At 50.0% G+C, this 21,552-nt stretch overlaps 3 protein-coding genes across 6 annotated transcripts; 1 reads left to right on the forward strand and 2 right to left on the reverse strand.

The window, feature by feature from the left end:
- Positions 1 to 1,268: 1,268 nt before the first annotated feature.
- On the reverse strand, positions 1,269 to 6,712 carry irf2bp2b (interferon regulatory factor 2 binding protein 2b). 3 transcript variants are annotated; one of them, XR_003976116.1, is made up of 3 exons: positions 3,161 to 4,075; positions 1,866 to 2,664; positions 1,269 to 1,835 (listed from the first exon to the last, which is right to left on the reverse strand). XR_003976116.1 is itself a non-coding variant. In XM_030351091.1 (3 exons), the coding sequence occupies exons 2-3, from the start codon at positions 3,831 to 3,833 to the stop codon at positions 2,153 to 2,155; spliced, it is 1,185 nt and encodes a 394-aa protein (XP_030206951.1). In that variant the 5' UTR covers position 3,834; positions 6,198 to 6,712; the 3' UTR covers positions 1,269 to 2,152. The 3 variants fall into 3 exon arrangements, 2 of the variants coding, with proteins under 2 accessions (XP_030206951.1, XP_030206950.1); XM_030351091.1 differs by adding an exon at positions 6,198 to 6,712 and having other exon boundaries at positions 1,269 to 2,664; positions 3,161 to 3,834; XM_030351090.1 differs by having other exon boundaries at positions 1,269 to 2,664.
- Positions 6,713 to 7,299: 587 nt separating this feature from the next.
- map1lc3c (microtubule-associated protein 1 light chain 3 gamma) lies at positions 7,300 to 8,879 on the reverse strand. The gene is made up of 4 exons (XM_030351093.1): positions 8,769 to 8,879; positions 8,631 to 8,686; positions 8,409 to 8,515; positions 7,300 to 7,652 (listed from the first exon to the last, which is right to left on the reverse strand). Exons 1-4 carry the CDS (start codon positions 8,824 to 8,826, stop codon positions 7,481 to 7,483), a joined length of 393 nt encoding a protein of 130 aa, XP_030206953.1. The 5' UTR covers positions 8,827 to 8,879; the 3' UTR covers positions 7,300 to 7,480.
- A 974-nt stretch (positions 8,880 to 9,853) lies between these two features.
- Positions 9,854 to 19,792, forward strand: strn (striatin, calmodulin binding protein). 2 transcript variants are annotated; one of them, XM_030352802.1, is made up of 18 exons: positions 9,854 to 10,133; positions 11,114 to 11,217; positions 12,393 to 12,460; positions 13,300 to 13,378; positions 13,748 to 13,912; positions 14,067 to 14,157; positions 14,275 to 14,407; positions 14,496 to 14,606; positions 14,755 to 14,898; positions 15,139 to 15,230; positions 15,670 to 15,845; positions 16,270 to 16,317; positions 16,796 to 16,917; positions 17,084 to 17,254; positions 18,018 to 18,158; positions 18,315 to 18,416; positions 18,559 to 18,645; positions 19,019 to 19,792. In XM_030352802.1, the coding sequence occupies exons 1-18, from the start codon at positions 9,939 to 9,941 to the stop codon at positions 19,186 to 19,188; spliced, it is 2,199 nt and encodes a 732-aa protein (XP_030208662.1). In that variant the 5' UTR covers positions 9,854 to 9,938; the 3' UTR covers positions 19,189 to 19,792. The 2 variants fall into 2 exon arrangements, with proteins under 2 accessions (XP_030208662.1, XP_030208663.1); XM_030352803.1 differs by having other exon boundaries at positions 15,142 to 15,230.
- The last annotated feature ends 1,760 nt before the right edge of the window (positions 19,793 to 21,552 follow it).

Here is a 21,552-nt window from a genome sequence, read left to right on the forward strand (position 1 = left end):
CCACACTTTCTCTCCCACTCTTTTTCTTTCTCTCTCTCTCCGTCTGTCTGGGTCACCATCCCTCCGTTAACATGGTCACAAGCTTCCTGTGCCCACATGTCCCAGAGTGACAGTGACCACTGACAGGTTCTATGCCCCATTAATCAGCTTGCCTCTTTCTACAAACCATAATACTCTGCTCCATTATACTCGTACTGCAGGTCAAAACATCCGTCTGGGCCCTGCACACTCCATGTGTGTGTGTGTGTGTGTGTGTGTGTGTGTGTGTGTGTGTGTGTATGCGTGTGCGTGTGTGTGTGTCCCTGGCTCTCCTGGGAAGATCCATTCAACCATTTTCTTAGTTCCACAGAAGAAAGGCGTAAAGGGCACTTGAACCTTTACTTCCTATTGTGTGCATCCCTTCTTGGCCAAAAGCCAACGCAAAGTCGGCCAGCGCCACTAATCGTAACTTTCCCGCAAGCAGGTGGGAAGGCGGTCTACAACGTCCTGCTGACCCCAAGTCCTGAGAAAAGTGGAAATGTTTCAAACCAGGCCCAGGTAGTAGAATGCCCCAACTAATGCTACTACTGCAGGTCCAGCTTCCGTTGGGGTCCCACACTGCCTGTGGTAGCACTAGCTTAGCCTAGATGAAGGAATATAAATACATGTTAAATCGTCTACTGAAACCTAACCTCACTGAGCTTAGCATCTAGCCTAACATCTAGCATAGCGTCTAGTTATAACATCTAATATTGCTTCTAGTATGGCATCGTGCATAACATCTAGCATGGCATCCATTATAGCATCCGGTATATCTTAGTGTCTAGTCTTTCATCTAGCCTAGCATCTGACCTAGTGACATAAACATGGTTCTCGTTGATCTCCCCTGGGCGGCGGGTACCCTTCCCCTATGTGCTTCTGACTCTCTGCTCGCCTCCACCTCCCTGCTGTAAACAGCAGGGAGGTGGACACTGTAAACAGTGGCCATGGCCACCGGGGCCATGTCAGGAGAATGCGTTGAACATTCAACCTCAACCCATCATTAGCGAAGACGTCATCTTCCCTCCATGTGAGGGTGTGTTTAAGTGTTTGAAGCATGCAAGCCTGCAGGGACATTTAAACACCGGGGGTGTAAACTAGTCTGGGAAGATCGTAACGTGGATACCACTCCCTCATAGGGACCTTTCTCACACACCACCTAGCAACACAATACTAGTTTATGGGGACATAACACCTGTTGAGACATGAACACACAAACACACACACTCCTTGAAGAAAGACACCACAGGTGTTATCAGGTCAAACTATATTTGGCAAGAAGATGGATTTTTCGAATAAAACTAGAAATACAACGAGAAAGAACAATAGAAGAACAACTACAAATAGAGAGGTTCTCAGATAAACCACATTCGACTCTGAACAGGAAGTACTTGGATGTGGAGCAGAACACATAGTAGATCTTCATACAATATAAAAACAAAAAGTATGCAACAGAATAAGTTTTATATACACAGTCTTGTATACAAAGTATTATAAACACAGTGCTGCTGGAGAGGACCCCTCTCTCTCTCGTGTCCAACATGCTCAGGTCAGTTGTCATGGCGACAGCCATGTGTGTCCGTTACGTCTCAGTAAACGCTGGCCGGTCTACGGTCCAGCCGGACCGGCCCCGGTCCGCTCTGCATGGGTCGGCGTGACAATAACGTAAAACACGTACAGTAGACTTCTGGGCGTCGTCCCCAAGCTGCATACTTTGACTGCGTGTACCTGCCGTCTGCCTCACCTTGCGGTGGGCACCTCCCATTAGCATACCTGGCGTTAGCCTACCCGCCGTCCTGTACCTGGTGTAAGCGTACCTGGCATAAGCACATCTGGTGTAAGCGTACCTGGCATAAGCACACCTGGCGTAAGCGTACCTGGCATAAGCACACCTGCCATTAGTGTAACTCGTGCCAGCATACCTGCCGTTAGCGTACCTGGCATAAGCATACCTGGCGACACACCAAGCTCTCAGTTTGTAACTTCCGACATGCAACTTCTGACAACAAGTGACATGTGTGTTCCTCCAGGGACCGGTCGTTCCTCCTGGGGCCGGACGTTCCTCCTGGGGCCGGACGTTCCTCCTGGGGGCGGGTGGGTGACGGAGCCCTTCGGGGGGGCCCGGGCCTGGTGCTCAGGGCTCCTTCTTCACCTTGACGTCCCCGGCGGCCAGGATGGTGGCGATCTCCCCCTGCATGAAGGCCCAGGGCACGCCAGAGCCCACCAGGGGGCAGCGCTCCCCGCTGGGGCAGTACACCTCCCCGGTCGCGTCCTGCTGCTGCCGGATGCTCCCCTGCGAGCACGGGAAGCAGAACTTGTGGGCCGGCGCCGACGGGCACTGGACAAAGTGAGTGTCCTCCAGACGGCCCCGACACAGCGTGCAGCACAGCGGAGCCCCGCCCCCGACGGCCCCGGGCCCCGCCCCCGACGAGTCCGCTCGAGGCTCCTCCTTGGGCAGGCCGGCGGGGTCTGCGACGAGGAGGAGGGCCGCCATGGGGGAGGGTCCCGTGGGCGGGAGCTCAGGGGGCATGGCACGGGGGTGGGGGGAGGGAAGCCACGCTTCCACACCGTTCATCTTGGAGGCCGCGCCCCCCTCCCCGTTGAGGTCCGGAGATGACTTCCGTTTCCCCACCCGCGGAGATTTACCTGAATGGAGGAATAAATGTATGATTTCAGTATTAGTATATTATTATTTGTATTTTATGATACACAAATCTTAGCTTTAACATATTTGGCACAATTAATTTCTTTCTTTTTCAATGCATTTATTATATTTTCTACCAAAGCATTGTTGAATACTTGATTAATATTGGTAAATAACGTCCAAAGGTGTGCAATATATATATATGACAATTTTGTCTTTTAAGAGAAACAATGTGCTACAAAAAGTCCAACAGAAACAACGGTCCAACACGACTTTCCACCACCTGTTACCTTGATAACAGTACAACACATTCAATGCATCCCGGAGGAAGTTGATTTCAGTTTATTAAGTGATTATAAACCGTAGCCCACGATGGCTCATAGTTCCCGAGTTCTCATATCCTTGTTAACTATATTTGGGGACTATTTACGGATGGGTTATAGATGCAGCAGTAGTTTATACACGCGTGCGTGCGTGTGTGCGTGTGTGTGTGTTTACCTAACTTGGAGGACGTGGCCGTGGGCTCGGACGCCATCACACGCTGGAGGGTCGCGTGCTCCGTCTTGAAGGCTTGCAGCGCCATGAGGTGGCGTACAGTCCTGCTGCCGACCAACGGCTGCCTCGGGGCGTCCTTCCCTTCCCCGGGTCGACCCAGCGGCGAGGGACGGCCGTCCAGCCCGGTCAGCAGACTGAGAGGAACCGCGCCAGTCCGCCGCGGGTCGGGGCTCTGTCGGTTGAGCTCCGGCGGATGGTCGTCTGATTTTGGCCATCCGTTTTGCGTGGAGAGTCCGTTTGTCTGCCTCATGATCGCTTGGCACTCCGGTCCTGTCAGTCTTGCCGGTCGGTCCGAAAGCGGGTGCCGATCCATCGACAACTGTGGCGGCCGTGGTCCAGGTTGATCCCCGGCCGTTGAATGGCTCATCGTCTGGGGGTCCTTCCCGGGGTGGTGGGGCTTCCCCGGCCCAGCGGACCTTCCCTCCTGGAAGCCGCGTGTCCGCCTCAGCTGCCGGGCGCTGTCGATGACGAACTCCACCCGGTCGGCGCCCTCGTAGTTTACGCAGCCGCGGCAAACGGGCTCGGTGAAGTCCCAGATGGTGGCCCACGGCATGCGTGGCAGGTCGCACAGGTAGCAGGACTGTCTCCGCGAGGCGGTGACGCTCGCGGACGACATGCTTTTGAAAATGCAACAAAAAAATGATAATAGTTATAGTTTATCTTGAATTTCCCTCGAAAGATGTCGTGTGGTCTACGTCGTATTCCTTCTCCACGGGTAGAAACCGAAAGGCAGATTTAAATATGTCAATAGAATCCCACAAGTTCCGTCCACCAGCAGTGTGTTTTTACTACTGCGCGCGCCTCCGCCTCCCGAGAGCTTGCGCTACAACTTCACAGAGCTCGGGCTCACTGTGACGTCACGTCAGGGCTGACCCTGGGCTCGTGGCCGCCGAGAGTTCTATTTACCACGAGGCCCTCGGTTGCGCACGCGCCGTCTCCATAAAATGCAAAAGGTCGTTATTAATTGGATGGAACATGAAGATATTCACATCAGATATTACGAGTGCTTTTCCAAGGAGTTAAAGCCGTGCGTGTGTACAGACTATAGGTGTGCGTGCGTATACAATAGTAAAAACACTTGTTAACTTGTATGCCATAGCTGTTGCATTCCAAAGTGACACGTCACAGTCCTCCACCAATCACACATTTCTGTCCGTTGCCAGGGCAGATTGTGTAAGAATGTGACGCGCGCTGTTAACCCCGCGGATGCACGAGGGTAAAAAGGGGACGTCTCTATCATTTATTGACCACGTGGAAAATGTGTTACACATTATAAATTAAATAGTGTATAAATTAAAAGTATTAAATATGCGTTACACATTATTATATATTAGATATACTATATGGGAAATATGTTTTACAAATGATTAGACAGTAAATTAAATATCTCGAAACACAACGTTGTTAGTCAGCAGGACGCCACTGTTGAGTAAACGGCCTCTCTCCTCAAGAGCAGAAAGAAAAAGAGAGGGAGAGATTAGTAGAGCTAGGTGAACAATGGCTTCTATTTTCATTGCTGCCCTCTAGTTGTCCGAGTCAAATGAGCAACAGTGCTCACTGTTACCCTGGCAACCAACCCTTACTAACAAGACCCATACCATGAGGAGAGGGGAGAGCTAGACAGACAGATTTCAGTCTTTGTTGTCTGAGATTGTACATGTATACGATGTCAATCGTTAGCATGTCCAATAATCCTCCTGCTAACCTCAATGTTAGCAGCATACACGCTAGCAGCATTACCGAACAGTCTACCCGGCATGCTATGAGGACCCTCAGGGTAAAACCCCAGGGTAGAACATCCTATACTAAACACAACCACCATGTGGCTGTACACTCGATGGAGCTGAATCACACCAGCACACTGCTGACTGAGTAGTTGAGGTCTCAGTGACGCCAGCCAGCATGGCCTTCTGCCTGACAACAACCCAGCATGGAGCCGAGGGAAGAGGGAGGGAGGTGGTATGTCCAAAATAAACCCAAGATGAATGACAGACAGCTGGCAGCGAACCTCCAGATAAGACCAAATTACAACGTTTCACTTCTTCCAGTTCACCAGACCCTCTAGTTGACAAGAACTCGGCCTCTACCTAACCAGACCGTCCAGTTGACCGGACCTAACAAGTTGACCAGACCCTCCTGTTTACCAGAACCTCCAGTGTACCTGGCACCGTTGCAGGTGGGGGAACTAGATCCTGATGGGAGAAGGTCCACCACCGTTTCACACGGTGTCCAGTGTCTGCCATGTTGAATGAGGAGACTGGACGGTGTTCTCTTACTGCCCCCCTCCCACAACCAGGCATACAGACAGCCCACTCATGAGGACGGGATAGCTAGCACAATAGCAGTCCGGCTAACGTGAGCCTTCTGACTGATAGAGGATGTGTTGCTGGAGCAATGCCAACAGAAAGAGGTACAAAGACCTCTTAGTGAATGTATACAAAGTTTTCTCAAATCGGAATGTTAAGACAGGAAGTTACGTTAGAAATCAAAAAAAATTAAAGCTTAACTACAGGAATTTACAGTAGAACAAATGCTATCAACCGAGAGGAAATTACAGTAGAATGAAGGGAGACTAGACAGTAAGTTACCTTATAATTTATGATAAGACAATAAATTACATTAAAATGAAGGCTAACTGACAGTAAGTTACATCATAATTAATGCTCAACAGCCTAGCCAAGCGCTTGAAAATTCCATCTCCAATGCCAACAGAGATTACATCATCCTTCCCAGTAGGAACACTTTTCGATTTCACAACAAGCATGTATTTCAGATCGTCTGGGGGCGGAACACTTTTTCCACAAACGGTCCAAGGTTTGGAAGTTGTGGTTGAAGGGCCTCCAGAGAGATCGCTGGGAACCAGCACATGCATCAACAACAAGCCTAATCCTCTCCTTCTCATAAACAGGAAGGGAGTGGTTTATTCTGGGAGAAGACGAAGAGATGTCGAGAACAGCCTTGAGGGAGAGGGGATACTTACATACACACTCCGACAGAGAAACAGAATCTCCGTCGAGATCAGCCTGACTCAACGTTACCTAGAATACACTTGGCTAGGGACCACATGGCAGGGGGCCAGTCTCCCGCGCTTTGCTGGATTCCGGAGGGTCGTTCCGTCTAATCTCCAACCCGCTGCAAATGCTCCACCGCGTGGCCATGTTCGGTATTATAACGAGACTTAGTTTAATATGTTTTAACCTTCCGTTTTAGCTTTCCTACCTCAAGTACATTAAACCAGTTTTAACATACGAGATTGGACTTCTGCAGTACAAATGTGATATACTTAATCATAATGGACTGTTCACTGAACAGTGCCATGCCCAAGAAGGCTAGCCAGAGTCAAGCTAACCCAACTACACTCCGTTGGGCATTAACCTTGGCTTTTATATTTACAATTTACCGTCCCTACGCCACTGCATGAAAACATAAGAAAAACACTGCAGTGGTGTTCAAACCCACGACGTTCCGGCGCCCTGCCGGAGACTGAAAGAAACAAAATACTAGACAACCTAAGTGGAGCTCTGATGCCACCTGCTGGACAAACGTCAACAGTGGCCCCACCTCACCCCGTTTATCAAGGGTTACAATACACCCAGCCGTTAAGGGCAAGATTACACCCAGAGTCAAAACCAGGAAAACCTAAAGACCGGACAGGATTAGTGGTGGGTAATAGTTTCAGTTAGAGATCCAGATCCAGACTGCAGGATGACACCTAGTTCCCACACAGATCAAACGGGCATGTGATCAACGCAAAGGGGGGGAAATTCCAGGCAATCATGGACTCCAATGCCCCCCGCCTGGAGGCTAGCCTCACAAATAGAGTCTGAGCAGCGGTAGGACCAGACAGCCTAGGGTTGGATTACTCTACAGGGCAGGATGGATTAAGACCAGAGCTCTTCTAAACAGAACGCAGCCAGTTGGACCACAGTCAACAGAACTGAATGCAATATTTAAATATGCACACATTTATATTTGCATAAACTGATTGAAGACGTAGTCAAATCTGCTTTTAGAAGCCCTCTTAGGACGATCTGTTCAGAAGAGGACCACCACCAAGTGGACACTAGATTAATAAATCATCATAAGAGTAAGACATGACATTTATTTGAATACACTGACAGATTTTTTTAAAAACAATTCTGTACAAAATTATTTCCTATTTACACATGAAAACAAAGTGAGAAGCAGCTCTTTAAATGGAACGTGAAGCACCAGGAGGAGAGTCCAGCTGGCAGGACCCAACACCTCCTGGTGAGGCGTAGGTCATGCAGAGGCAGAGCCGAACATCTCCTGCGAGGCGTAGGTCATGTAGAGGAAGCCGTCGTCGTCCTGGTGGTCTCGGTACATCTGGGCCATGGTGAGGCTCATGCTGCTCAGGCCCGTGTTGTTGATGAGCAGGTAGAAGGCCTGGGTGGGCAGCAGGGCCATTCGGTTCCTGAACACACAGGAACTCAGCCTCATACCGTCTCAGCCCCATACCTTCATCGTCGTCTGCCACTGGGTTAGGGGGGGTCCCATTGAAACCCCATGCTACAGAGCGCCCACATTACAGAGTCCGACAGGGTTATCCGAGGGGAAGTAAACTATGAAATAACCCTTTGACCTTAAGCATGGATGGCTTTAGTCGGTTTCAAGTGGTTCGTGGCATGAGTGCCTGGACCAATAACAGACCTTGTTTCGAGCCGGGCGTTTAATAAAAAACAGACGCAGCAATAGTTAATGGATTTAAAGTTCATTTGACGACGCATAATCGTTGTGACGCCGTAAAGTGGGCAAGAAATAGGCTACGATGCGTTTCTAGCGCAAGGTTCTATTGGGAGGTCTTTCGACCCAAAGTGATGGAGGATATTTTATGACTATCCGTAGATTGCACTGCTTTATGTACCTTTTAATTAATAGCATAATTTATATTTTGCTTGTTAAAATGCTTCTAAAAATGTAAACACCCGTATCCCATGCCAGTAGGCTAAGGCTGTTCGAGTCACAGAGAGAGAGAGACAGTCTGCTCGTTGTCACGGGTTAATGAGCAGGGCACCGGCTGACGCCAATTACCGCGCAGCCAGTCCGCAAAGAACACCGTGAGGGAACCGTAGGGTGGAATGTGTGGAAGCCCATTACACAGAACTCCTGTACATACCTAAAACATGACTCCCTTTGTAAAATACAAGGTAAACAGTTCATAAGAACGCACCTGATGATGGTGACGAATTGGGTCATCGTCAGCTCCTGGGGCACGAGGAACTTAGTCTTGTCCAGAGGAGGAAGGTACTTCTCGCGTTGATAGCTTTCAATGATCACCTGGTCGATACACAGATGTAAGAATCCTCACACACACACACACACACACACACACACACACACACGTACACATCTGGGTTCAGAGGTCACCCCTCAGCATGGTTCGTTATCTTACCGGGATTTTGTTGGGGAACTTGGATCGGATACCGTCAACCTCGAGTTTCCTCGTCGCTGTTGGTTGAAAAAGAAGAGAAAGTGAGGGGATAGATCTGTTTAACTTATAAACACATATGAGGTTGTTGTTGTTGTTTACCGAAACTTTTCCTGAGTTTGAAGGGCTTCTGGTTCTGGGGTTTGTCATAGGGCGGCATGGTGGTCTCTCCCGTCTGGCTCTCCGCGTCTCCAACTAAATAGCCTGGCGCCTGTGACGTGCCACCTGACACGCATGGCCGCAGCGCATGCGCAGCAGGGACAGCCAATTACCCAGAGTCTAATTAACGCACACACGCTCGATCGGTCACTGAACGAGACACGAAATCCTTACTGGGAAAAAAAACGTAAAAATAAGAAAATAATAATAACGGCTGGATTTACTCTTAAGTCTCTCCCAGATATTGATATGCATTTGACAATATTTTTACAAAACAGTGATTCTCAAGATACTTCATTTATGTTAACTTTATTTACCCTATGTAAGCTCACAGCAGAAAGCATGATAAGCTATATAAATAAAAACAAGAAAAAATCTAAGAAATGTACAGAAACGTTTAGTCAGGCCTTAATATGATAACATCAAATGTAAATTGATTGTGAGATATTAACAAACAATCATCTCATTTAGAGTCTTAAAACCCTGCCTCACCAATAAATCATGTGGTACTTTGACTGCACACACTCATTATTGTGCAGAAGGGGAAATACACTTTTATTATTAGTTGCATTATATATTATTATTTAATCATAATAATCTTTATTGTCCACACATTTGGAAATTTGTTTTCGTCTCACAGGTTTTATTAAAACATCATGTTAAATCGCAATTCATACAGGTTTTTAGTGTGCATATACAAATATATATTTCTCTATATTATAGATCATATATATTTCTATATTTATTATATTTCAATATACACTTTCATTCACATATTTTGATACAAAATATACTAAAGCCCTACTTATGTAGGCCGCCTACTCTACAATAGGATGCAATAAATATCACCATAGTCACTCGCGCCCCGCTTTCCATCAGCACCGAGCGCTCGAGTCCAAAAGGCGTATTAATCAATGCGTCAACACCACGCGCATTAACCTCCGATTGGCGGATTTCCGTGTCTGACACGCAAAAGGACCAATAGGCTTGTGATACCCCGCCAATGCGCTTGTTGGTCTGACGTCACCGACACATCCAGCTGCTGTGGCGCCGCGGGTCTGCCAGCGGAGAGACGCGCTACCTTTACCCTGGTGGCGGACCGCTTGGCCCGGCATGGACGAGCAGGCTGGCCCAGGGGTGTTCCTCAGTAGCTGCGGTAAGGTGCCCCAGCAGGATGAGGCGGCGGTCGGAGGAGAGGCGGCCAGGGCCCGCTACAACGTTCCGGAGATATTACGGTACATGCAACACGAGTGGGCGCGCTTCGAGCTCGAGAGGGCGCGATGGGACGTGGAACGCGCTGAACTGCAGGTAAGAGTAGGATATCGAGCGGTAGTTTCTGTCTAGCCAAGGCCACGCACAGTGTGAATGCGCACGCAAACATACACATGCGCGCGCACACACGCACACGCACAAAAACACATACGACATGCATAAACACACACATTCGCACAAACACGCATACGCACACACACACACACACACACACACACACACACACACACACACACACACACACACACACACACACACACACACACAAATACACTAATCTGGAATATAAACTTCTGTATAATCAAGCAAAACATTACCGCACATAACTTCATTGTTCCCATCTCTCATCCACCCTCTCCCTTTTACTGTCTCACTCTTTTTGACACTTAATTCTCTCTCCCTTAGTATCACTCTCTTTCACCCTGTTCTCTCTCTCATACTATCTCACTCTTCTCCCACTATATTCTCTCTCTCTTCCTTACTATCTGTCTCTCACTATTTTATCTCTCTGAAATCTCTCTTAATATCTCACCCTCACTCTTCTCTCACTGTTACTGTCTCACTATCTCACTATATTCTCTCTTTCACCCTATTTTCTCTTTCTCTTACTATGTGTCTCATTCTTGTAAGAGCTTACCCTACCTATCTTATTGGCTCTCTCCTCCAGCAAGGTTATAACTTCCTGTAAGGCGGGACTTGATGACGCCTTACAGGCCCCTCAACCAATCAGGATTAACCTGCAGGAAGAGTTGGAGCCTCTAAAATATGTGTGTGTGTTTTTTGTTATGTGTGTGTATTTGACTGTTTTCGTTATGTGTGCGTGTGTGTGTCTGTCTCTGTGTGTGTGTTTTGTTCTGTCTGTCTGTCTGTCTGTCTGTCTGTCTGTCTGTCTGTCTGTCTGTCTGTCTGTCTGTCTGTCTGTCTGTCTGTCTGTCTGTCTGTCTGTCTGTCTGTCTGTCTGTCTGTGTGTGTGTGTGTGTGTGTGTGTGTGTGTGTGTGTGTGTGTGTGTGTGTAGACCCAGGTCTCCCTCCTCCAGGGAGAGAGGAGGGGGCAGCAGAACCTGAGGAGAGACATGCTGAGGAGGATCAAGATGCTGGAATACACACTGAGCAGGGAGAGGTACACACACACACACACACGCACACACACACACACACACACACACACACACACACACACACACACACACACACACACACAATGAGCAGGGAGAGGTACACACACACACACACACACACACACACACACACACACACACACACACACAATGAGCAAGGAGAGGTACACACACACACACACACACACACACACACACACACACACACACACACACACACACACACACACACACACACACACACTCCGACTGTTTCGAATCCTGTGAATTTGTCAAATGAAATGTGCGGGTATGATTTATGAATATTACTCTTCATCTTATTATGATGTGTCGCTCCCTTATGGTTTAGCGTTCACATTGGCCCTGGATAATCATTGAATTGTTAGCAGATTATCTTGTAAGGCTAAGGGGCTGATGGTAATAAACCCTGCGATTAGCAACACATGTGAGGCGTTGTTAGCTAAACGCTAACTGCCCACACACTCTCCTCCTCCCCTCCTCCTCTCCTCTCCTCTCCTCCCCTCCACTCTTTCTCTCCTCCTCCCCTCCTCCTCTCCTCCTCTCCTCCCCTCCTCCTCCCCTCCTCCTCCCCTCCTCTCCTCCTCTCCTCCTCCCAACCTCCTCTCCTCGTCTCCCCCTCCCCTCCTCTCCTCCCCCTCCCCCTCCCCTCCCCCTCCCCTCCCCCTCCCCTCCCCCTCCCCTCCCCTCCTCCTCTCCTCCTCCCCTCCTCCTCCCCTCCACTCTTCCTCTCCTCCTCCCCTCCTCCTCCCCTCGTCTCCCCCTCCCCTCCTCCTCTCCTCCTCCCCTCTCCTCCTCCCCTCTCCCCCTCCCCTCCTCCTCCCCTCTCCTCCTCCCCTCCTCCTCCTCTCCTCCTCCCTCCTCCCCTCCTCCTCCCCTCCTCCCCTCCTCTCCTCGTCTCCTCGTCTCCTCCTCCCCTCGTCTCCCCCTCCCCTCCTCTCCTCCTCCTCCCCCTCCCCTCCCCTCCTCTCCTCCTCCTCCCCCTCCCCTCCTCCTCCTCTCCTCCTTCCCTCCTTCTCTCCACCTCTCCTCCCCCTCTCCTCCTCCTCTCCTCCTCCTCTCCTCCCCCTCCCCTCCTCCCCTCCTCCTCCTCCCCTCTCCTCCTCCCCTCCTCCTCTCCTCCTCCTCTCCTCCTCCTCCCCTCCTCCTCCCTGCCCAGGACCCAGCACCAGGGCCTGGGCCCCGGACCCCTGCAGTGCCATGTCAGGACCCCCACTTATGATTCAGGTCATTACATTCTCCTGCTCTAATTTAAGCTCTTTTCCAATAATAGTTTCCATCTTATCTATAGAGCATCTAATATATTGCCTCCATATATAGAGAGAGAATTTATACGGAGACCCTTTATGTATTTGATCCTCTATATATTCAAGGCTCTATATATCAGATGGCGATATTTGATTTGCTCCTCATGAGATGCTTTTTATCATAGGCATTACATATTTGATGGCCTATATATTTGATTCTCTTATTATTAAACGCTCTATATATCGGATGCTCTTTAATTAAGGCCCTCTATTTAAGATGCTCAATAATTTAGATGCTGTTATATAGTCATTCTTAGAGGCTTTATATAGTAGAGGCTCTCTATATAAGATGCTCTTATATAACATACTCTTGATTAGAGGGTCTATGTATAACTATATTAAAAGCTCTATATATTAGAGGCTCTTTATATGAGATTCTCTATCATATAGGCTCTATATATTAAAGGCCCTATTTTAGAGGCTATTTATATATGCAATGCTCGGGTTTAGAGATTCTATATATGAGATGCTGTATTTTAGAAGCTCTATATATGAGATGCTCTATATTAGAGTCTCTAAATATGAAATGCTGTATTTTAGAGACTCTTTATATGAGATGCTCTATTTTAGAGACTCCTTATATGAGATGCTCTATTTTAGAGACTCCATTATATGAGACGCTCTATTTTAGAGACTCTTTATATGAGATGCTCTATTTTAGAGACTCCATTATATGAGACGCTCTATTTTAGAGACTCTTTATATGAGATGCTCTATTTTAGAGACTCCATTATATGAGACGCTCTATTTCTCTTTCAGATGAAGAAGAACCTCCCCCCTCCCCTCCCACCACCGCCCATCAGCTGAACTGGAGTCAGGGAAGAGAGCTGCTCACCCAGTGAGTCCCCAAACACACACACACACACACACACACACACACACACACACACACACACACACACACACACACACACACACACACACACACACACACACACACACACACACGTACACACACACACAGTAAATGGACGATTGTTTGGAGTCGTCCTTGCTTCAGACTGGTACAGAGAGACCGCCCTCTCTCCCCCCCCCCCCCTCCCCCTCTCTCTCTGCAGACAGTGTAAGACAGAGCGTTAGGGGATCAGATCCTGCTGGAGGTAAGCCGACAGCAAGAGACCGTAGAGGTCAATAACCTACATGACCCTCCTCTCCCACCCCTCCCCTCTCTCCCCCTACCTCCCCCTCCCTCCCCCTCTCTCATCAGATACCTGCAGGAGGTGGGCTGCACTGGGGTCCTCCAGGAGGTGGGGTCCCAGAGACTGAGAGACCTGCTGGGTCTGGGTCCTCCAGACCCGGACCACAGAGTCCTGCCGGGCCTGGGTCCTCCAGACCAGGTCCTTAGAGAGAAACACCACCCGGATATGATCAGGTCCGCGTGTTTGTGTGTGTGTGTGTATGTGTGTGTATTAAAGTGTGTGTGGTGTGTGTGTGTGTGTGTGTTTAAAAATGTTTGTGTGTATGAAAAAGCGTGTGTGTGTGTGTATTAAAATGTGTGTGTGTGTGTGTGTTGGTTTGGTGTGTAGCATGGCGGACATCATAGCGGTCCTGGAGGAGAGTGTCAGCGACGAAGACGAGGAGGAAGAACAAACAAAACACACCTCAGAGCTGGACTCTGTAAGACACACACACACACACACACACACACACACACACACACACACACACACACACACAGACACAGACACACACACGCATCCATTAGCACACATTAACATGGCTGTGTCTTTCCAGAGGTCTTCCACCCCGACCTCCACGACCTCTGACCTCAGTGATGACCCGGACATGGAGGGGGCTCTGAGAGAGTTTGACTTCCTGAACCGACCGGCCGCGCTGGGCGGGTCTGTAGAGGACGCCAGCCAATGGGGTGAGTTGGATCAGGAGAATTTTAACAACAATCGTAAGGATCCTGGGTTGTGATTGGGTCTCTAACTCTCAATCTCTTTGGCCTGTAGTGGACGAGGGGCGTGGCCCAGGGGGCGGGGCGTGGCAGGTGGACCAGCGAATCATCAGCCAGCTGAAAGAAGAATACAGGAAAGAACGCAGGGGGAGGAAAGGAATGAACAGTAAGCAACACTACTACCTCTCTCTCTCTCTCTCTCTCTCTCTCTCTCTCTCTCTCTCTCTCTCTCTCTCTCTCTCTTCTCCCTCCCTCCCTGGCCAGCTGTTACTATGGTAACCGTTGTAACAGCTGTACTGTGCCCCCCCCTACAGGGCCGAACCGCTCCAAGCTGCAGGACATGCTGGCGCACCTGGTCGACCCGGATGACGGGGTGCTCCCACCCAGCTCCACCCCCCCGCTCCCTGACCTCGGACCCCCTGGGGTCCCGGAGCTGGAAGACACACACCCCGGAGAAGGTTCGGGAGTGTGCTTGTGCTTAAATGCCTGTGTGTGTAAATGTCTAAATGTGTATGTGTTAATATGTTATGTTAATATGGATGTGTGATTGTTTGTTAATGTTTGATTGCTAATATGTGTGTGTGTGTGTTTCTGTTAATACGTGAGTGTGTGGTATGTGTGTGAGCGTTAATATATGTGTGTGTCGTGTTTGTTTGTTGGTGTGTGTGTGTTGATATGTGTGTTTGTGTGTGTGTCAGTAGGGTTGGCCCTGGGTGGGTCCAGCGAGGTCCTAGCCTTTGACCAGGGGCTGGCAGATTTGACCAACGAGGCCCTTAGCCCCACCTACCAGGTGAGACGATCACATGACACCACACCCGGTCACAGGACATCACCTCGTTCTGAGCGGCCTGCAGGGTCCAACCTCGGCCACATGGGGGCGGCAGAGAGCCTGCTACTGGGTCCGCTCCATCAAAAGAAGTGCAATCATTTGCATGCAACCACTTCAAATTACTGACATTGTTCTAGTGTCTAGTGTCAAAAAAACGAAAGCACTGCGCTGGTCTACACTCGGCCATCATCAGCCAAAGCAAATCATCAGCCAATCATCAGCCAATCATTAGCCAATCATCAGCCAATCATCAGCCAATCATCAGCCAATCATATCTCGGTGCAGCCCCCTCGGGGGCCACATGTCTCTGAGTAGCGATGTGGATCTTCATGGATCTTTGCGCACATACGTGTGATTTAGCCTTGAAGATGACCCATGCGTTGACCTTTGACCCCCCCAGACGGCCCCAAGCGGAGAGACGCTGCTGAAGACCTGGAAGCACAAGGTCACCCTCAGGGGTCACCTGGACGCCCTCCACGGCCTGACCTTTCACCCCGTGGAGCCCCTGCTGCTCAGCGCTGCGGCCGACCACACCCTCAAACTCTGGAACCTCCACAAGACCACGCCCACCAAGAAGTACACACACACACTCAGACTCACACACACACACACACACACACACACACACACACACACACACACACACACACACACACACACACACACGAACAGGCCCACCGAGAAGTACACACACACACACTCACACACACACACACACACACACACACACACACACACACACACACACACACACACAAGACCACACCCACCAAGCGGTACACACAAACACACACACACACCCAACCACACCCAGCAAGAAGTACACACAGACATACACACACACCCAACCACACCCAGCAAGAAGTACACACAGACACACAAACACACTCAAGACCATGCCCACCTAGAACCTGTTAGACCCCCGAGCCTGATCCTGAAGGTGAGTCTGTGACAGAACCCAGACCGTATGATGACGTGAACTCTTCTGTCTGGAACCCAGGTGTGCTGCCCTGGACCTGGAACCAATCTACACCTTCAGGGCCCACAGGTGAGCCCTGAACCCTGACAGCCCAGTAGAACCAGACCAGTAAAACCAGACCATTAGAACCCTTACCTACCAGACCAGTGTAACCCTAACCTACCAGACCAGTGTTACCCTAACCTCCAAGACCAGTGGATCCCTATCCTACCAGACCAGTAAAACCCTACCAGACCATTAGAACTCTAACAGACTAGTAGAACCCTAACAGACCAGTAGAACCAGACCAATAAAACCCGAAAAGACAAGTATAACCCTGACAGACCAGTAGAAAAAGACCAGTAGAACCCTTAAAGACAAGTATAACCCTGACAGACCAGTAGAACCAGACCAGTAAAACCCTAAAAGACCATAAGAACCTGACAGACCAGTAAAACCTTAACAGACTAGTATAACCATAACAGACCAGTAGAACCAGACCAGTGGAACCAGACTGTTAGTACCCAAACAGAGCGGTATAACCAGACCCGTTGCTGTGTGTTCCCAGCGGAGCGGTGCTGAGTGTCACCATGAGCTCTACAGGAGAGCAGATCTTCAGCGGGGGGGTGGACGGCACCATCCAAAGCTGGAACACCCCCAGCCTCAACACGGACCCCTACGACCCATATGGTATGCTCCGGGACTACCCAGGCCCTGTCCTGCCGCAGCCCCGAGCCCCCCTGGCTCAGAAGGACCCTGACCGCTCGCTGCAGTGATCTGAAAGTCCGTTGCATGTCCTAGTACAACTTGAATGTATAGCCACGCATCAACTGTTGACACATGTTTCCTGCTGCAGAGCCCTCCGTCCACCAGGGGGCACTGTGTGGTCACTCTGACGCCGTTTGGGGTCTGGTCTACTGTGCCCCCCACCGCCGGCTGCTGTCGTGCTCGGCTGACGGGACGCTCCGCCTGTGGGACGCCTCCGCCACCTCCAGCCCCGCCCTCGCCACCTTCAACCAGAGGGGAGGTGAGGTCGTAGCCCATGGTGCCACCCTGGCCTTATGAACCACTGTGCCGTTACGTCTCCGTTGTCTTATGACATAGCCACTCTGACAGAAGGGTCTTGATGCTGGCACCAGGCGTCACACCAGGTGTTGTGTCACCAGGTGTGATGCGACCAGGTATGGTGCGACCAGGAGTGGTGCGACCAGGTGTGGTGCGACCAGGTGTGGTGGGATGCGACCAGGTGTGGTGCGACCAGGTGTGGTGCGACCAGGTGTGAAGCCACCAGGTGTGGTGCGACCAGGTGTGGTGCCTCCAGGTGTGAAGCCACCAGGTGTGGTGCGACCAGGTGTGGTGCCACCAGGTGTGGTGCGACCAGGTGTGAAGCCACCAGGTGTGGTGTGACCAGGTGTGATGCTACCAGGTGTGAAGCCACCAGGTGTGGTGCGACCAGGTGTGGTGTGACCAGGTGTGGTGTGACCAGGTGTGGGGCCAACAGGTGTGGTGCCACCAGGTGTGGTGTGACCAGGTGTGATGCCACCAGGTGTGGTGCGACCAGGTGTGATGCCACCAGGTGCGGTGCCATCAGGTGTGGCAACACCAGGTGCAGTGCCACCAGGTGTGGTGATCCCGAGTGTTTTGTCACTAGGTGTGGTTGACACCAGGGGTGGTAACAGCAGGTGTGTCACCACACCAGGTGTGGTTACAGCAGGTGCAGTGCCACCAGGTGTGGTGATCCCGAGTGTTTTGTCACAGGTGTGGTAACAGCAGGTGTGTCTGTGTCTCAGAGTTGGGCATCCCTAGCTCCTTGGATGTGGTGGGCAGTGAGCCAGACCACATGGTGACCTCGTTCAGCACCGGACACATCGGACTCTTCAACCTGGAGACCCAGCAGCTGGTACTGAAGATGGATTCACACGCTACCTCAGGTAACCTAGTGTTCAGGTAACCTAGTGTTCAGGTAACTTAACCTAGACCAGAAACACTCCCTGATGATTGGTTTTCGGGATGTACGTTGTAATCCTATACAAATGTTTTTCATTTTGTCTTCGAATTAAGTGACTGACTAACGTTTTGTGCTGCAGACACCCCCTGCAGAATCAACAGAGTGCTGAGTCACCCTACTGTACCCATCACCATCACTGCCCAGGAAGACAGACACATCCAGTTCTTTGACAATAACACAGGTACCCTTCTCACCAGCCTTTACCAGGTGCACCTCAAACACAGGTACACTCTGTCTCACCTGTCTTTACCAGGTGCACCTCAAACACAGGTACACTCTCACCAGTCTGCTCAATGTGATTAACTGTGCTCTGGATCTTGAAGGTAAAGTGATCCACTCCATGTTGGCTCACTTGGACGCTGTCACCTGTTTAGCTGTTGACCCCAATGGACTTTACCTGCTGTCTGGGAGTAAGAACACACACACACACACACACACACACACACACACACACACACACACACACACACACACACACACACACACACACACACACACACACACACACACACACACACACACACACACTATGTGTATATGGAGATTACAATTCATTGATTTATTCATAAGGTTAGGACCTCAGCTGCCATTTCATATCCATATGATGTATTTTGTGAGGACAATTATCATCATAACATTTTTTAGGAAGGTTGCATATTAATGCATTAGTCATTAAAGGCCCGCCCCCGGAGATACAAATGTTACACTGAATATGGATTAGTTCTGCCGAAATGGCCCCTAGCGCCCATGTTGTATAAGCAGTGTGTGCGGTTTGTCCTGCAGGCCACGACTGCTCGGTCCGCCTCTGGACCATGGAGACCCGGACCTGTCTGCAGGAGTTCAGTGCGCACCGCAAGAAGTTCCACGAGTCCATCCACGCCGTGGCCTTCCACCCCACCCAGTGCTACATCGCCAGCGCCGGGGCCGACGCCCTGGCCAAGGTGTTCGTATGACCTCTGACCCATCCTATGACCTCCGACCCCGACCCCATCGTAGGACCTCAACCACGCCGAAGTATCATATGACGTTTGACCCCAGAACTGACCCTCCAAGTCGGGTCAACCACACTGGCTCTGGCACAGGTTTCTGAACATGGACTGCTTCTTGGTTCTGGTCTAGTGTCCTGGAAATGGCCTGATTCTAGGTTGTGGTCTAAGGTTCTAGGCATGGACTGGTTCTAGAGGATGAAGCTGTGGTCTGGGACCCATCAGGGGCTGAAAACAAGGAGGTAGAAACCTGGACCAGAGGATTTGATCCCTCCAACACTCATGGATAACAGTGATCAGGTGTCGATCAAAGACATTAGCTTGTGTTGTTTAATGGGTTATTTGCCTAGCAGTGCGTTACAAGTATTTCTCAGTATTTATAAGTAGTCTTTGGATGTGCAGGGTTTGGGTCTAATACTTCCTGGGACTGCATTTCCCCGGTGACCAAGGGGTCGAATCCCTCTAGACGAATGATGGTGCCCGGATGAATAAATGAATGATCACCTCCACTAACCCTAACCCTCTATAACTCACCCCAACCCCTCCACTAACCCCCTCTATAACTCACCCCAACCCCTCCACTAACCCTAACCCTCTATAACTCACCCCAACCCCTACACTAACCCCCTCTATAACTCACCCCAAGCCCTCCACTAACCCCCTCTATAACTCACCCCCAAGCCCTCCACTAACCCCCTCTATAACTCACCCCAACCCCTCCACTAACCCCCTCTATAACTCACCCCAACCCCTCCACTAACCCCCTCTATAACTCACCCCCAAGCCCTCCACTAACCCCCTCTATAACTCACCCCCAAGCCCTCCACTAACCCCCTCTATAACTCACCCCAACCCCTCCACTAACCCCCTCTATAACTCACCCCAACCCCTCCACTAACCCCCTCTATAACTCACCCCAACCCCTCCACTAACCCCCTCTATAACTCACCCCAACCCCTCCACTAACCCCCTCTATAACTCACCCCAACCCCTCCACTAACCCCCTCTATAACTCACCCCCAAGCCCTCCACTAACCCCCTCTATAACTCACCCCCAAGCCCTCCACTAACCCTAACCCTCTATAACTCACCCCAACCCCTCCACTAACCCCCTCTATAACTCACCCCAACCCCTCCACTAACCCCCTCTATAACTCACCCCCAAGCCCTCCACTAACCCTAACCCTCTATAACTCACCCCCAAGCCCTCCACTAACCCCCTCTATAACTCACCCCCAAGCCCTCCACTAACCCTAACCCTCTATAACTCACCCCAACCCCTCCACTAACCCCCTCTATAACTCACCCCAACCCCTCCACTAAACCCCTCTATAGCTCACCCCCCTCCACAACTCACCCCAACACCTCCACTAACCCCCTCTATAGCTCACCCCAACCCCTCCACTAAACCCCTCTATAGCTCACCCCCCTCCACAACTCACCCCAACACCTCCACTAACCCCCTCTATAACTCACCCCCAACACATCCAGTTATCCCTGACACCATCACTCACCCCCCTGCGGTAGCCAATCACATAGCAGGGACTGCATTGAATCACAGCTCCAACTTCCTGTGTGTGGATGCAGCTGTACTCCGCTAACCTTCGCTAGCTCACTGTGCCAGTGTTGACACCTGCCCATATTACACTCCTGTTTCCTTAAGCTAGCTCACTGTGCCAGTGTTGACACCTGCCCATATTACACTCCTGTTTCCTTAAGCTAGCTCACTGTGCCAGTGTTGACACCTGCCCATAACACAACTCCTTGTTTCTTTAGATAATTAATGACATGGTGCCTTCTCCCCAGAAGGAAGAGAACTATAATAAATTTCATTTGTAATGCTGTAATTCAGACCTCACACACGTTAATACTCAAGAAAGAACGTCGAACTACCTGTCTAGTTTACACAAATTCAGCAAATTGTATTTTTATTTGATCAAAATTAAGTGTTTTAGTTTAGATACTTGTAATATAGATTTAAGCAGTATTGCCTCGTAAACATATGGTCTCGTTTTGGCTATTTTGTTTTATTTATATGAAGTACATGTGATTGGATTAACTGGTAACTGATGTTGTTTATACTGGCTCTGGATAACATGTCAATATTATAATGGTGATATAAGCATCCATCAACCTGTGAGCTTTACATTAAACTTTGTATTCCAGGCCTCAATTTACTGCCTAAATGCATCTTTAACTTGAACTCAAAGCTCAGTTGAAAAATGAGTAGACATGCTAAGAACGACTAACCCAAAACAAAGAAGGTACCGATTTGAGGAGACAATGTTGCGAACAAGGAGAGGAATGCAACAAAGGCCTTAAAGGGGACCT

This window comes from Gadus morhua, chromosome 3 (genome assembly GCF_902167405.1).
Source record: "Gadus morhua chromosome 3, gadMor3.0, whole genome shotgun sequence".
NCBI lineage: Eukaryota > Metazoa > Chordata > Actinopteri > Gadiformes > Gadidae > Gadus > Gadus morhua.